The 15,458-nt window shown below is 34.4% G+C and overlaps 1 protein-coding gene across 1 annotated transcript in view; it reads right to left on the reverse strand.

Moving 5' to 3' along the window:
• LOC126770169 (zinc finger protein Xfin-like) overlaps nucleotides 1-15,458 on the reverse strand; it is a 36,038-nt gene that overhangs the window by 1,157 nt on the left and 19,423 nt on the right. The window contains exons 2-4 of the mRNA XM_050489399.1: nucleotides 5,809-7,700; nucleotides 5,257-5,742; nucleotides 1,982-2,083 (exon numbers count right to left, since the gene is read on the reverse strand). Coding sequence (XP_050345356.1) covers nucleotides 1,982-2,083; nucleotides 5,257-5,742; nucleotides 5,809-7,700 — 2,480 coding nt within the window. The remainder of the gene's footprint in view (nucleotides 1-1,981; nucleotides 2,084-5,256; nucleotides 5,743-5,808; nucleotides 7,701-15,458) is intronic.

Genomic DNA, 15,458 nt, shown 5'->3' on the forward strand with positions numbered 1-15,458 from the left:
GCAATGCAGTAGGGCGGTTAGAAGCCTGAATACAAAATATATATATTGCGAAAGCTTTAAGTTCACAATTATAAATGTTAATAAATATAAAAAATTAAGTTTGTCTTAAGAAAAGTAACGCCATCTAGTGTTAGTTACGTCAAGTATACACTTATTTTAAATGTGCTGCCATCTATTTCATGGATTGATAACTAAGAACGAATTACCTAATGGAGTAATGTTTGAATACGAGTTTAAAAATAATGTTACAGATGTCGCTGCGTGCACATACCTACATTTTTTGTATTACATAAATATTTAAAACATCTACTTACGGCGTACTTTTTAAGTATTTAGTTTAAAAGGGAATGAAACGTAATATACCATTAGAGAGGTAATTGCTATAGACATGAGCAAGAAATTGGCTGAGTTTCGCCCAAAAAAAAATAAAATAAAAATAAACCAATTTGCACTACAGCTTTACTTGTTTTAATAAATATTTTATACATAACTGACTGTTACCGGCTTCTTTTTCTAATTTAAAAATAATATTTATTAAAGATACAATATATATGTATTAAAAATTACTCTATGGCCTATAATATAATTAACGTAGAAACAGTCTATGTACAAAACTTCATTATCGTCCAGTAGTTCGAGTGTGACTTTGTACCAAAAAACCGGACAATTATTTGCATTTATTATATTAGTTTAAGATAAGTCTATTTGATATAGATTACAAGTCTTTCAGCAAATTTTATTTGTACGTATCTGTATAGCTTCAGCTGCAAAATTAACGAATACCTTAATTGTTATCATTGGTAGCTTTGTATTTAATGAAATACTTTAACATGACGATTTAAAAGTACCTTTATATAACCCGCTTGAATAAAGTTTTTATTTTATTTTGATTGATTAAGTTATATAGGTAGGTACTTAAGTATATTACCATACTTATGTAATTTAATAAGTGTAAAATATTATGGCTGGATTGTCTCGGTAGAATCAACATTCCGAATCAATGGTAACCATGATTTAAGGCATTTAAATAATATTTGAATCAGAAACAAAAAAAAACCTTCGATATGTGTATGTAATTTTTCTTAACTTAAGAAATATCAAAATTTTGTCTGGAATGAAACCCTGATTGCTTTTCGTTTAATTCTGCCCTAACCTTATTATTTAACCAGTAAAATGACGATTGAAATGTACTTGAATAAAGTATTAAGATTTTAATATACACTTGTGTATATATCAAACTACAACCAAATCGACACGTTATTCAAATGGCAAACAGCTTTAGTTTTTATTGTTGTGATCCGAGTAATGTGCGAGTGAGCCAGTGTTCGTAGTGTGAATAACTATTAACATAGATACTTCATCCTTGGATTTCATGATAAAATAATAATAATGCATTATTCACACACTATCCCAAACTAAGCAGAGCTTGTACAATGGAAACCCGACAACTGATATACTACATATACTACTTTTCTTTTGTAAATACATATTTATATAGATAATTACACCCAGACTCAGGACAACAGTCATGTTCATGCACACAAATGTCTGTCCAGGGTGGGAATCGAACGAACAACCATCGGCGTGAAAGGCAAGTATTTATTTTAACAACCACGCCAACCGGCCCGTCAATATATGGAATGTTTAAAATTTTAAAATCTTTAGACAAAGCTAATGTAGTTTGTAAGCACATATGACTTCCAGTTAAAAAATCAGTTTTATATATTATTATATTTTTTAAGTAAAGAAATACTTAATTTTACGGTATTAAAACATGCAATTAAGAAATATTTTATCCTGATATCTAATCCTGACGTGATTATGTATAAAATAGTCACGTTTACTAATATTGGTTTTCATTGCGTCATAGAAAATGTATCGTGAGAACCATAATAGATATTTGTGTATTAATTTGTATTATAGAATGGTTTATTAATGATAAGCTGTCTTAGTGTTATGTTGGTTATTATTTCAGACTTACCTGTTGAGTTGCGCAGGAGTTGACGCGATGTAGGAGCACTGATCGTATGGGCATCGCCTCTCCTCTGTCTCACACGTGTTGGAATGCTGGTTTAAAGCTTGGCTGAAATTGGTTTATTAAAGATTTTAATTAAGATTTTTTTATATTATGTACTGTATTTTGAGACAGTTTATTAAGACAGTTTGGTATAATCTTAAGCTATAGATTCAAGACTGAGGTCTTTTTGTGAACTATTTATAACTAAGTATCCTATAGATTTTTTTTTTTTATAGAATAGGAAGGCGGACGAGCATATGGGCCACCTGATGGTAAGTGGTCACCAACGCTCTTAGACATTGGCATTGTAAGAAATGTCAACCATCGCTTACATATCCAATGCGCCACCTTGGGAACTAAGATTTTATGTCCCTTGTGCCTGTAATTACACTGGCTCACTCACCCTTCAAACCGGAACACAACAATATCAAGTATTGCTGTTTTGCGGTAGAATATCTGATGAGTGGGTGGTACCTACCCAGACGAGCTTGCACAAAGCCCTACCACCAGTATCTTCTAACTATCTTCTGCGTAAAAATTTCCGATTTCGTTATATAGAATTGCATTTCATTTTAACGAAATATTTAGTTTCAATCGGGTTTTAATCCGAGCAAGAACCATTGATTTTTCGTATGCTTCTAATTCATATCGTGCTTAGCAGTAGCAGCTTGGTGGAATAAGCCAATCCTCAATAGGACCTCTTTGTCGAGTAAAGGGACATTTACGAACTGTTACTTGTTATTTTTACGAATTAACTATATAAGCGTTGAATCTAGGATGTGTCTCTCACACAACAAATTCCAGTAAACAGTGAAGAAAATTCCTTTGTCCGTAGTCCGGTTTAAGTTATGTAATTACCGCTTCGTGTTTATTACGTTTTGTAGATTAAGTACCGTCTGCAGAAACATGTCAAGACATGGGCTTATTTGTACGTGACGACATCACAACTATTATTCATGTGATATATTATATATTTTTTATACTTCAGACTTCAGCGCTCTTTGCTCTAAATTATACATATAAAATGAATAAGATTCCTTGTTTTAAACATTAGATATATAAGGAGATATTGCATAGAATTAAACATTTAATGCTCAACTTATTTTTATTCGTAGCATAAATATAAATTAATGAATATTTAATAATATCTAATCGAATTAAATTTGTCTATTTCTTTATTTGCACGTAATTTTATTTTACTAGTTTACAATATTTTATATTCATTTTCCAAGATCAAAGCTACCATAATATATGATACATTCATTGAAAAAAAGTAACAGGAAATTTTAAATGTTGAACTAACGCCTCCTCTTTGTTTAAGGAGAAGTTTTGCAAGTAACTCCGTTACACTTTTCCGTTGCGGGAGTTTATTTGGGGTACACAGTGGATACATGTGGTAGAATATCTCAGATGTACATATATCAACGATAAGCACGAGATGAGTAATAAGCACATGAAAAGATACCGCGTCTCTGTACTTAAACCCGCGATTCGGATTGATGTGTTGTCTTCACTGGGTCATTTCGACTCTACTTTTGAGTGTTGGCCATAAATGATGACGTGTCTAGTAGTTTCTTCTGCTTGCAAAATATATAACGCGATTTTTATGTATAAAGCATTTCCCAGGATAATCCTTTCAAGATCGGTTCGTGTTGTTTGTTAGTTTTATTATCGGTATAAATTATATGTAAATATTATGTTATCGCTTTAAGTAAACGTAGTTTAGCGAAGATACTTTGGTAGGAAGTTATTAGTAGTAATTCTAATGTAGAACTGGCAACACCGTAGCCATTGACACTTCGGTAGCATCCGCTAGCGAGCGTTAGTGGCGACTGCATTAATGCAGCGGGCGCAATAACGCATAAGATATTACTCAAGTTAGATCATCAACGGTGTTAGACTCCCTCAATGGCTCTACAATGTTCTAGATATGTTGAAAGTTCCAGTAATGGCGGCGTTGAGTTGATTCATTCGTCTTGCGATCTGGATTACACACCATAGTTACGGAATCAACGCTGATCTGAGACCAAAATAAATCTAGATATCATAATATCTCTTATTTAATTTACTATAAATCTATTTGTATTTTATAACTAATGACTTATTTTTCTTGGTTTAAAAATCAAACAGCTAAGTTACGATATGATTTGTGAACACGTCGAGACGAGACTGACAAATAAATTTTAATTGAGATTTACGCGAAATTTATGACATGTTATTACACGCGTATTACTAATGACATCCAGTGCAAGAGGACGGTGTAAAAATAACGCTCGACTGATCGCCGTTTATTTATACACTGATGTACGACAAATAAATTGCAAGCTCTGAACTGTCAAAACGTATAAACTATGCGATTTGGCAACACTATCACATCAAGTCGAAAATCAGTATACGTTAAAACGCACACGTGCGTACAATAAAATTAAATATAATCTCTATTGCACTAATATTTTGATCCAGCGCCGCTCAAAATACTGAACTACGGAAGGAATTTATTACCGCTGAATATAAAAACATCGTCGCTGGCAATACTGAGCGGGAATGTCTCGGCGGCTGTATCAAAGAGCTCGTGTCAAATTATGAATGTTTCCCGATATTTGTGAAAGAGTTGTGTGACGCGTGACACGGACGCATCCGCCGCGTGCGCCGGTTATTGCCGCGAATTGATGTTGACATCGCTACGCAGGTTTATTTTTGTTTTGAGCATTTATATATTCAATAAATTTATGTGGGCATATTGCACGCAGCTGATTGATGAAAGACTTATTAGAGTCATTTGTTACTTATATGATGGTATTCTGAGATGGTGACCACCCAACTAGGCGGTCAATACCTGTACCTACTAACTAACAACTCATCATTTTATTTGCTATCACCGGACATGCGTTTACATTTATGTTTTTTTTTATATAGAATAGGAAGGCGGACGAGCATATGGGCCACCTGATGGGAAGTGGTCACCAAACGCTCTTAGACATTGGTTTTGTTAGAAATGTCAGCCATCGCTTATACAGCCAATGCGCCACCAACCTTGGTATCTAAGATTTTATGTTCCTTGTACACTGGCTTACTCACCCTTCAAACCGGAACACAACAATAACAAGTACTGCTGTTTTGCGGTAGAATATCTGATGAGTGGGTGGTACCTACCCAGACGAGCTTGCACAAAGCTCTACCACCAGTAAGAATTTTGAATATTTCCTGTGCGAATCTATTGTAGCATTATGAAATCTTACCTGTCGTTAAATTTCTTCTTGCACTTGTTGCACCTTAGTTCCTCCTTCGCTATTTTCGTCATAACTATATCGATAGATGTTAATTTTGACAATTTAGCGTCTAAATTTTCATGTTCGGTTCTCGAATGGTTTGACAAGCTTGACTGACGAGTAAAATTAGCTCCACATATCGAACAAACAAACGGCCTTTCGAATGTGTGCTGCCTCAAATGTAACCTCAAAGAAGCCTTCTTAAAACTCTTTGGACATAATGGACAAGAGTATTTTAAGATAGATTTTTTCATATCCTCCTTTGCAAGTGGCTCGGTATGCAGAACCTCGTGAAAGAAACATTCAGCCTGTGAGTCAGTCGTGAAGAGACATTGACTGCAATTCCACAGTATCGAAGAGTTGATTGTTTCAGATTTTTGAAATTGGCAAGCATTAGCTCGTATGTGTCTCGTCACTTCTTGTGAGAAAATAAACGATTTACCACATTTAGGACACCTGTAAAATAGTAAGAGTTAGTACTTCTAAAATAAAAATGATTTGCAATAATTAGCTGAAACTTACTTCTTCCTAATGTTGGGATGCGCTTTTCTGATATGATCCTTAAGTTCTAAAATATTCCTTAAAACAACTTTGCCCGTACAATAAGGGCATTTTTTACTTAAATCTTTCGTCGAAAAACCTCTCTCTCGTAATTTCTCTTTTCTTCTAATCCTATGTTCTGAAGTCTGACGATGACGTTTGGCTTCTTCAGAAGATTCGAAATTTTTCGAACAAACGAGACAGAAGAATGCTTTTTGTTTATGTCTCGACTTCAAATGAGCTGCCAACGTAACTGACGACTTGAACTTTTGTCTGCAGTGCTGACATCTATGGAGTTCTTGATAGTTATCTGTGGCAGTTTGAGCTATTTCGTGGCCAGTTTTTAGACAATGTTGTTTAATCTCAAAATTGTATCGAAATTCATGATGACATGTTTCACAGCGCAATATCGTCTTCTTCCGTATTATAATCGGCATGGAACGATTAATCACTGCCACTACTTCACTGTGTTCTGAGCTTGACATATGATTTAACATCTCCTGAGACGAATCACATTCGAATTTGCAGAAGGAACACCAGTATCTGCCATCGATAGAATTGATTATATGCTCATGTTCTTCAGAGAACCAATGTTGCATAAAATTCGAGAGCCAGTTAGTATAAAATTTACAAGGACTACATTGAAATGGAGCCTGGTGAACTATGGCATCCATGTTGTTAAGAATAAGTTGTTGGTAGACATCACTCTTTATATCGGTGGCTTTTCTGAAGTGGTAATGTGATATTAAATGTTTTCCCATTAGATGAGTTCGGACACGCGACTTACAACCGGTGCATTGAACAAAGTAAGCCTTCCTTTTTCTTTTCTTCTTCTTAATTTTTATGTTTAACTTTGGTTCTAATAACTTATGTTTTTTTCTCAGAATTGGATTGTTTGGACTGTCGCTGATGGACATTGGTCGGGTTGTTCGTTTGTCCGCTACAGTTCGAATCGGATCTAAATGTCCAGAAAACTCCAGTTCATGTTCTGGCAAAACTTTGCGCATGTGCAAGTTAGACATGAGATGTTTTTCATAAATCGTTCGAGAGCCGAGTCTTCGATTGCATGGACCACACCAATATTGAACGGACCCTTTTGATTGGATTGTAGTTTGCATTATTTGAGTTTTTTCATTGGCACCGGGAACCCATTTTCCTTTAGTGTGTTCGGGCGGAGGAGCGTCGTAATCATAATCTCTACCGATTTGTTCTTGTTCATCCCTCAAGTCCCAATCTTCGTGTTCTGGAGACGCTGGTCGCCACTTACCTCCAGTATAATTTGGAGGTGGTTTCCATTTACCCCCATGTGATATGACTTCTTCTACCTCATCGTCGTCAGTATCATCTGATTCTTCGGTATCATCTTCGCCTTTAAAATCATTAAAGCTGCTGATATTGTATGAAGTACTAGGGAGATCTTTTTTAACAGATCCACTGATACTTGCAACAGCATTGATCAATTTCGTTTGGTTGTCTTCATTTATTCCTATTCTTAAGCTGTGTCCACCGATCCAGTCTTCTCCTCTTAAGTTGTTTTCAATTGGACTCATTCGAGGAAGATGTGATGACGAGGCCACCGTCAATGTACTCTTTTTATCAATATTTGCTTTAGAAATTGGCGTGGGTGGTGTTAATCGAGACAAAGATGCTTTCTTAACGCTACTCTGTAGTTCTAAAGATTGAAAAAATACATCAGCGCCTAAACTGTAAGTCGGCTCCAGTGGCTCGATGGAAGACAGTTCCGTTTTAGATTCAGTTTTCCTTTTACCGCAGTTTTGTTTTCTATGCTTAACATAATTATCGAGACCGATGATAGTGGCGTTACACTTAATGCATAGGTGGTTATCGTCATCGTCGTCGTGAGGCGACAGCATCTGGAAATTAGAAGGGCATTAATCTCAAGACCGTTCGCCAAAAGATTGATAGTCGAGGCGGGTTGCGGTGGTGACATCGTCGCGGGGTGGAAATAACTCGTTAATCGCGTGGTGCATAGATATTAAGCGGTGACGTCTCGGAGGTCGTCATAGCGAACTGGGGCATTAAATACGCTTCGAATGCGAATTATTTAACCGCTGGAATACCTAGCTATTTCGTGATGATCGATAATGTATGCAAGTCACTACGGTCTCATTACCGAGGAACTTTGTTTCGCCATAACCTGGTATTTGCATAAGGCTATCTATCACTCCATTAGCGTTCAAAGTAGACCAAGTTAAATAGGAATGTGATTGCTATTCGCGTCGTCAGCTAGGCTAGGGAATAAATAGAAAATACTGCTGCAATATGACGGTATTTAAATTTTAAAGAAGTTTTAGCTTTTAAATTGCAGTTAAAAGGGTTTTCATTCGAAGGTGTCGCGGCTGTCGTCGATGGCAGCGGTGACGGCGCGGCTGGTCTCCGAAGGACATGTCCGAGGCGCGAATCGGAGGGTCATTAATAATTCGCCGTTCACCTGTCCGACTACAAGCCGCTCTATTACACTTTCACGATAGTCGTTTGGGAATTAGATCAGAAACTGATTTATACTATTGATTTTACAATCGAAAGACCTTACAAGAGAAAATGTGTATTAATACGAAACTGATGGCTTAGAATGTACTTATATAAGCTTAGAATGTAGAAATATCGTTGTATACCTTTTGTTTACAATATATACCTATTTAAAAATTCTTTTAAAGTGTTAAGATGTCTAAAAACAAGAAAATTGACTTGAGAATTGAGAAATAGATTATTTTATTTTTATTATTTCTGATGTGTAATGTAAATCCTATAGGACTTTAAAAGAAGTCCGAAAAAATTGAAGTTAATTTGTCTAAATTTAAAATAATGTATCTTTAAAATAAGAAAGACATTGGACAGTCACAGAGTTCAATCGTCAGTTCATAGTGGTACGTGACACGCGTCAATCGACCCCGCGCCGCCTGACACCATTGCGGCTAACAACAGCTGACAAACAGCTGACAAATGACCGCCGCTGTCAGTGGCGTGTCAACGTCATGATTGTCATTACGTTCTTTCGGGGAAGTTTATAATTATTCCGTGGCGTCGATTTACAATTTTATTTAGGAAGTCTAAAAATTTTCTAAATACTTAATTTATGCTCGTATAAACCAAATAAAATAAAACGAAAATATAATTTATTCAAGCAGGCTCTTGAGAACGCTTTTCTTTATTGACTAATATGCCACATATGACATACGATTGAAACTTCTATAATTAGAAAGAAATGTAAATAATAAAGTGTAGTATAATAAAATTTCGAAAAGCCGATATAACGGATTCATTTTGAATTGTTTATCTTTGTTAATACAAGAGACTTACTGATCACGATTTGGGGTGTTTTAATATCCACCAATTATAATCTAGTGAAAATGTTACCTAAGCTAAAACACTACAATAAAAAAAAACTATTATATATGTATAATATACATGCACGCTAATGACATTGAAACTAAAGTTCAGAAAAATATATTTATTGAGCCGAATTGTTTTTCTTAAAACAATTGTTTTACTCACAACAAAATAAGTTAATCTTTTCGTAACATACAACTCTAGTAAAAACATTTTTCATTAGATCAATACTTGTTATAATAAAATTGAAAAACTGTTTTTTGGAATAGATAAATAAATTATTGGACGATATGTTTTTTCGGTAATTGATTGAAAAGTTTTATTTATTATAAACCAAGATGACACAATGGATAAAACACTTATTATAGTAGTGTGGTGGCCCTTCCCAAGAGGACCATGCCCAGCGGAAGAAAAATAATTGACGAGTGTTTCTTTAATGTTTTATACATTCTTATAATTTAATACTAAATACCATAGACGGATTGATGGCGTGTGAACTACTTAACTGAAAAATATCGTATAGACAAATTATTTTAATCAAAACAAATATTATAAATAGGAAAGTAACTCAGTCAGTCTTAGATTTGACTGTTATACTTTACGGCTAAAACAACTGAACCGATTTTGATGAAATTTGGTATGAAATTAGCTGAAACCTCAAGTTAGTTAGAACAAAGGCTACTTTTTTTTAACACCTAAACTAACAAGCAGGCGAAGCCGCGGATGGAAACTAGTAATTTATACCTTTGTAATACATATGTTATTTTTTCTTAATTACATTATATATAAAGTGTATACTACTTCTTATGTATTCGATACAACTTTTTGATCAAGCTCCCTGCGAGACGTAAAGAAATATTACCGTAATATTATGTAAAACTTTTTCTTTGTTAATATGATAATTCTGATTTAAAAAAAAAAGATCGATGTGACCACTTTTTATCGTTGTCAGCATAAAAATACCAATTCAGTAACAAAAATCTCTGTCATCACAACAAAGAAATCAAGTGTTATTACTAAAAATAAGACATTTCAACCCTTACATTTAAAATCTGCAAGGTTATTTTAGTGTGTATGTGTGGAGCAGTCTGCAAGTGTGCGCCGACGTCCGTCAGTCACGTGTCCGCGAGTGGTGGACGCCTTCCACTGCACAGGCTTGTTCCGATTCGGTATAGGTATTTGGAATATTTAATAAAAAGAAAATATAATTAAGAATTAAATTCCATCATGTATCATTAAGGAATTTGTTATAAATATCAATAAGTAATAATGTTCTGTTATTGTTTTATTAAATAAATACTTTAATTTTTAATTTCTTTGTAAGTTTTACATAATATGTATTTAAATAGAATAGACAGACAATCGAATTTGAGCGATTCTTTTTAAATCAAAAAGTTACTAGTCTTATAACCTTAAAAACAGTTAAATATTACTAAAACAATTGTTATAAAAATCTACTTATTTTTGGTATAGCTTACACACCAATGATGAGTGTTGCGTATTAAGTATTGTAACACATGTAGTTAACCGCCTAATTGATAATATTATATAAAAATAAGCAAATCGGAACGGGGCCGCGTCGTCAAAGGCTGTCGCCCTAATAACGGCTTCGACATCGATCCGTCCCGGCGTCACCTTCACACTCACATTACGGACTTTTTAAACAGTTACACGGACACGAAAATGCAGAGTCATTTATATAATCTGTGGTTTTACACCAATGTAAATTATTTGTTGTAATAGTGTGAGTAAAATGCGCGCATTGTTTACTATAACATGTAGTATTCAAAAAAAGAATCATTCGTAAACTTTAATTCAACATTGTACAACTTAATTATTAAAGGCACAAATACAAACATCCCTTAGCGGCTGTTTAGGTGAACAGAGATTTCGCTCTTTCTGTCATTATCGATTTGACATTCGAAAGAAGAAGACAGCGTTGTTTAACTTATCAGGCTGTTAATTATCATTTTAAATATAGATTGTAGAACGATAGATGTTTAGATGTGTAATGCAAATTCAACGACAAAATTATTTCATATTTAAATACCATATTGACATTTTAACTGATTACAATTATTATTTCGTTACTATTTATTTTGTTTGTTAAGTTCGTAAGACCTCATTTATATGTAATTTGTCGTAAATTCTATCAGTTCTATTCTTCTACATTATAATATATATATAAACTATAACATTAATATATTAGATTGGAGTAAAAAGTAAAAACGTATTTTTATTTAAGCTTTTTCTGTGCAGCTGTAGCTTTTTTCTTGTGTCTACTACAATTTCACATGAGTATGTCGTTCATTATTTCTTTTGTTTATATTTTAATTGTCTATTATATATCTTATAGCTTAGCGGAATGTGTAATGTATAATGATTAATTCATTATTTCAGGGTATTCAGCTATTTGTATTGCATCATTTAATGTAAAAAGTGTTATTTAAATATGCAAAAAAATACCATTTTTTTACTGGTATATCCATCACTTTGTATTTTATAAAACTATTTTGTTTTTAAGAGTGACATAATAAAACTTATCTTTAAGAAACTATTTTATATAATTAAAAACAGCACATAATAATTGTACATAGCTGTTGTTTAATGTATATTTATATGTTTCGTATTACGGAGAGCGGTCCGTCGATACGCAAGGTGCTGTAGTGAATTTTTCCCGGCAATAAATCCGACGCCCCGCCCGAGTCTAATGAGAATAATAATTGATTCCCTCCCAACTAGCCTGATCAGTGTTGTTGGAATTGTTCCGTCGACCTCCGTCGTAGTGTTGAGCAGCATAGAATATATTTCAATATCAAATTTATGCTTGTTTTTAGTCGTACTATATGCGTACGTAACTTTCATCTGATTGATATCCTCTTGATATAACCCTTCACCGGATTTATCCTCATCAGCAAACTAATCGCCACCTCATTTCTTCTGACCCAGTTATCAAGTCTGATGGTATACGTTGTATCTAATCGTCGCTGTCATCGACGCCTGCAGTGAGGTGTTCCCGAGGCAAAGGACGCACGTGACGCTCGTGTGAAGGTTTCTTGTATAGTATTATCAGCGTATAGTGGTATGTAGTGGTATGGTGGTGGTAATGACTTGGACACTATTACACTATTTGATAAGTCACGTGATCACAGATTAACGAAAGAAAGACGACAGAAATCGCTTCGACTCAATCGAATGAACCAGTAAGGCAGCAGAGCTATCCTGAAAGAGATCTCACTTCGTATTTCACTCGTGAAATATCATATTGACATTTTAATGACGTGATACGCTACGTCAATGCATGTATCCTTAAAATCTATATCCAAACGTGTAGACATCCTAACGATGCTCATGTTACCACCAATTACGTATTTTAGTATATCAGTATAGCTTATTCTAACGAATACTCGCCGTATAAAATTCAGTTTTTGTAATTCTAAGCTTTTATGTGTTTACTGGTGGTAGGGCTTTGTGCAAGCTCGTCTGGGTAGGTACCACCCACTCATCAGATATTCTACCGCAAAACAGCAGTACTTGTTATTGTTGTGTTCCGGTTTGAAGGGTGAGTGAGCCAGTGTAATTACAGGCACAAGGGACATAAAATCTTAGTTCCCAAGGTTGGTGGCGCATTGGCTATGTAAGTGATGGTTGACATTTCTTACAATGCCAATGTCTAAGGGCGTTTGGTGACCACTTACCATCAGGTGGCCCATATGCTCGTCCGCCTTCCTATTCTATAAATATATATATAGTAACAGATGAAAAAGGCGAGCAACTGATTTCTTCACCCAGCTCCAGGCAGGAGACCTCACGATGTTTATAAGCATAATACAACTAGTACCTATGATATTTTCTTCATTTCCAATGAACCATCTCGATTTCATTATCTACTAGTAATATTATAAATGTGAAAGTAACTCTGTATGTTTGTTTAATCGATTTTGATGAAGGAAGAAATAAAATAGGAAGAAAAGGAAGGACAAAGGCTACTTCTCATATCTCTCACCTGTCCTCCCCCCGTCCTCCCTTCCACACAGGCGAAGTCGCTGACACAAACTAATTGCTTATAATTCAAAATATAAAATATGGTTGCCTTTGTTTTTCGTTTATTTTTAAATAATAATCAACAAAATTACATGAGATCAATCTTTGGTGAGTTAGTCAGCGGTCGGTGCGGATGCTGCCCACGGGATTACTCAGTCGTTGTCACATTAATATATAGCTAATATAAAGTTCGATAAATACAAAACAAATATATTTTGCAGTAAACTAGTCTAATTTGTAATAACTACGTCGTATTCGAAAAAAATGTGTACATAAATCTCATGTTGTTATAACTTTTGATAAACTAAACTGATTATGATGAAATAAAAACTAGACGGTACCTTGGACTACTGTAAGCAATATTCATAATATTTATCTGCTCATAAGTAATATTTCAGATAAAAATAAAAGTAAGTTTGTTTTGGTTTTGGAAACTTACGAATAGTCAAAAAGGAAGATTTTTCAAATCACAGGCAGACATTTCAATTTTATTTATTTGTATAAACACATATATAATTAAGATATATCGATAAAGTTGATCGACTTCGTTGATATGATTGTATTTCGTTTTAAAATATATCCTTTTGAAATATGACGCCACCTGAGGCAGTTGCATCGATACAGCCTTCAGTGCAATGGTTGCTGGTTTTAATGCTCGTAACGGATTTTAGTATGTGGTCTGCCACCGTGTCGTACGTATATCGCAAGCATCTGATAATATTATCGATGTGTAAATTATTATAAGTAAATAGGTCACTGGTTCGTTCAGGGGTTATAAATACTAATAAAATGGTAGGGCTTTGTGCAAGCTCGTCTGGGTAGGTACCACCCACTCATCAGATATTCTACCGCAAAACAGCAATACTTGATATTGTTGTGTTCCGGTTTGAAGGGTGAGTGAGCCAGTGTAATTACAGGCACAAGGGACATAAAATCTTAGTTCCCAAGGTTGGTGGCGCATTGGATATGTAAGCGATGGTTGACATTTCTTACAATGCCAATGTCTAAGAGCGTTGGTGACCACTTACCATCAGGTGGCCCATATGCTCGTCCGCCTTCCTTTTCTATAAAAAAAAAAAAAAAAAAAAAAAAAAAAAAAAAAAAAAAAAAAAAAAAAAAAAAAAAAAAAAATAAAAAAAAAAAAAAAAAAAAATAAAAAAAAAATACGAGTAGGTTACTGGTCCTAGTGATAGGGGTGGGATTGTAGTCGTTGTTTAAGGACTAGTAATGAAATTGATGATTCAAGGATACACAAATACTGTTTGGTATTTATAGGACTCTTTCTATTAAATATATATATATAGACGAATATATGTTTTTTACGGGACACCTGTAACTCAAGTGTTACTATACATAAACGTAATGTAATACGCATTTTTTGAGGGAGCAAAAAAATATTTAAAATATGGAGGCTGAGTTATACATGGGCCACCTGATGGTAAGTGATGACACCGTAGACATTAGCATAGCAAGAAATATTTATCATCGCTATCGCTAAGGCGCCAACAATTGAACAACCAATTATCTAAAATGTTATGACTCTTGTGCCTATTCCTATACTGGCTCACTCATTCTTCAAACCGGAATAGAACAATACTGAGTATTGCTATTTGGTCTATGTATAGTGTATATGAAGAGTGTGTGTTATCTACCCAGACGGGTTTGCACAAAGCCGTATAACGTATCATGTTGTAATGGTTTTTAAATTATTTGATTTAATGCAAATATACAAAATGGTTATCAGACGCCCTTAATACAAACATCATATTAGCTTGGAAGATTCATTTAAACTAATATTATAAAAGCGAAAGTATTCTGTTTGTCCGTCTGTTATAATTTCATAGCTAAACCACTGAAGCAATTATGATGAAATTTGGTATGAATCAAAGCTTGAAACCCAAGGAGAGACAAGGGCATTTTTATACCTAACACCCTAACACGCAGGGGGAAGCCACGGGCGAAATCTACACTGGCCGCCAAAAAAATCGACCCACCCGTATTTTTTTACTTACAAAGTTGTTATCTTAACTATGCGACGACCTAGGTGGATTGTTTTACTTATGGGACATACATTTAACATTTTATTACCCACTTGATATTGATTTGGAGGAGTTGTAAGTGTTATTGAGGATATTTGGAATATTTTTAAAGTATTGATAAGAAAACGTTACTTTGTGCACAAAGTGCATGGTTAGTTTATTTCCAGTTCTTAACGCGGAGTCACCTCGGTTCGATGT

The sequence above is a fragment of the Nymphalis io genome, chromosome 8, assembly GCF_905147045.1.
Source record: "Nymphalis io chromosome 8, ilAglIoxx1.1, whole genome shotgun sequence".
NCBI classification, from domain to species: domain Eukaryota; kingdom Metazoa; phylum Arthropoda; class Insecta; order Lepidoptera; family Nymphalidae; genus Nymphalis; species Nymphalis io.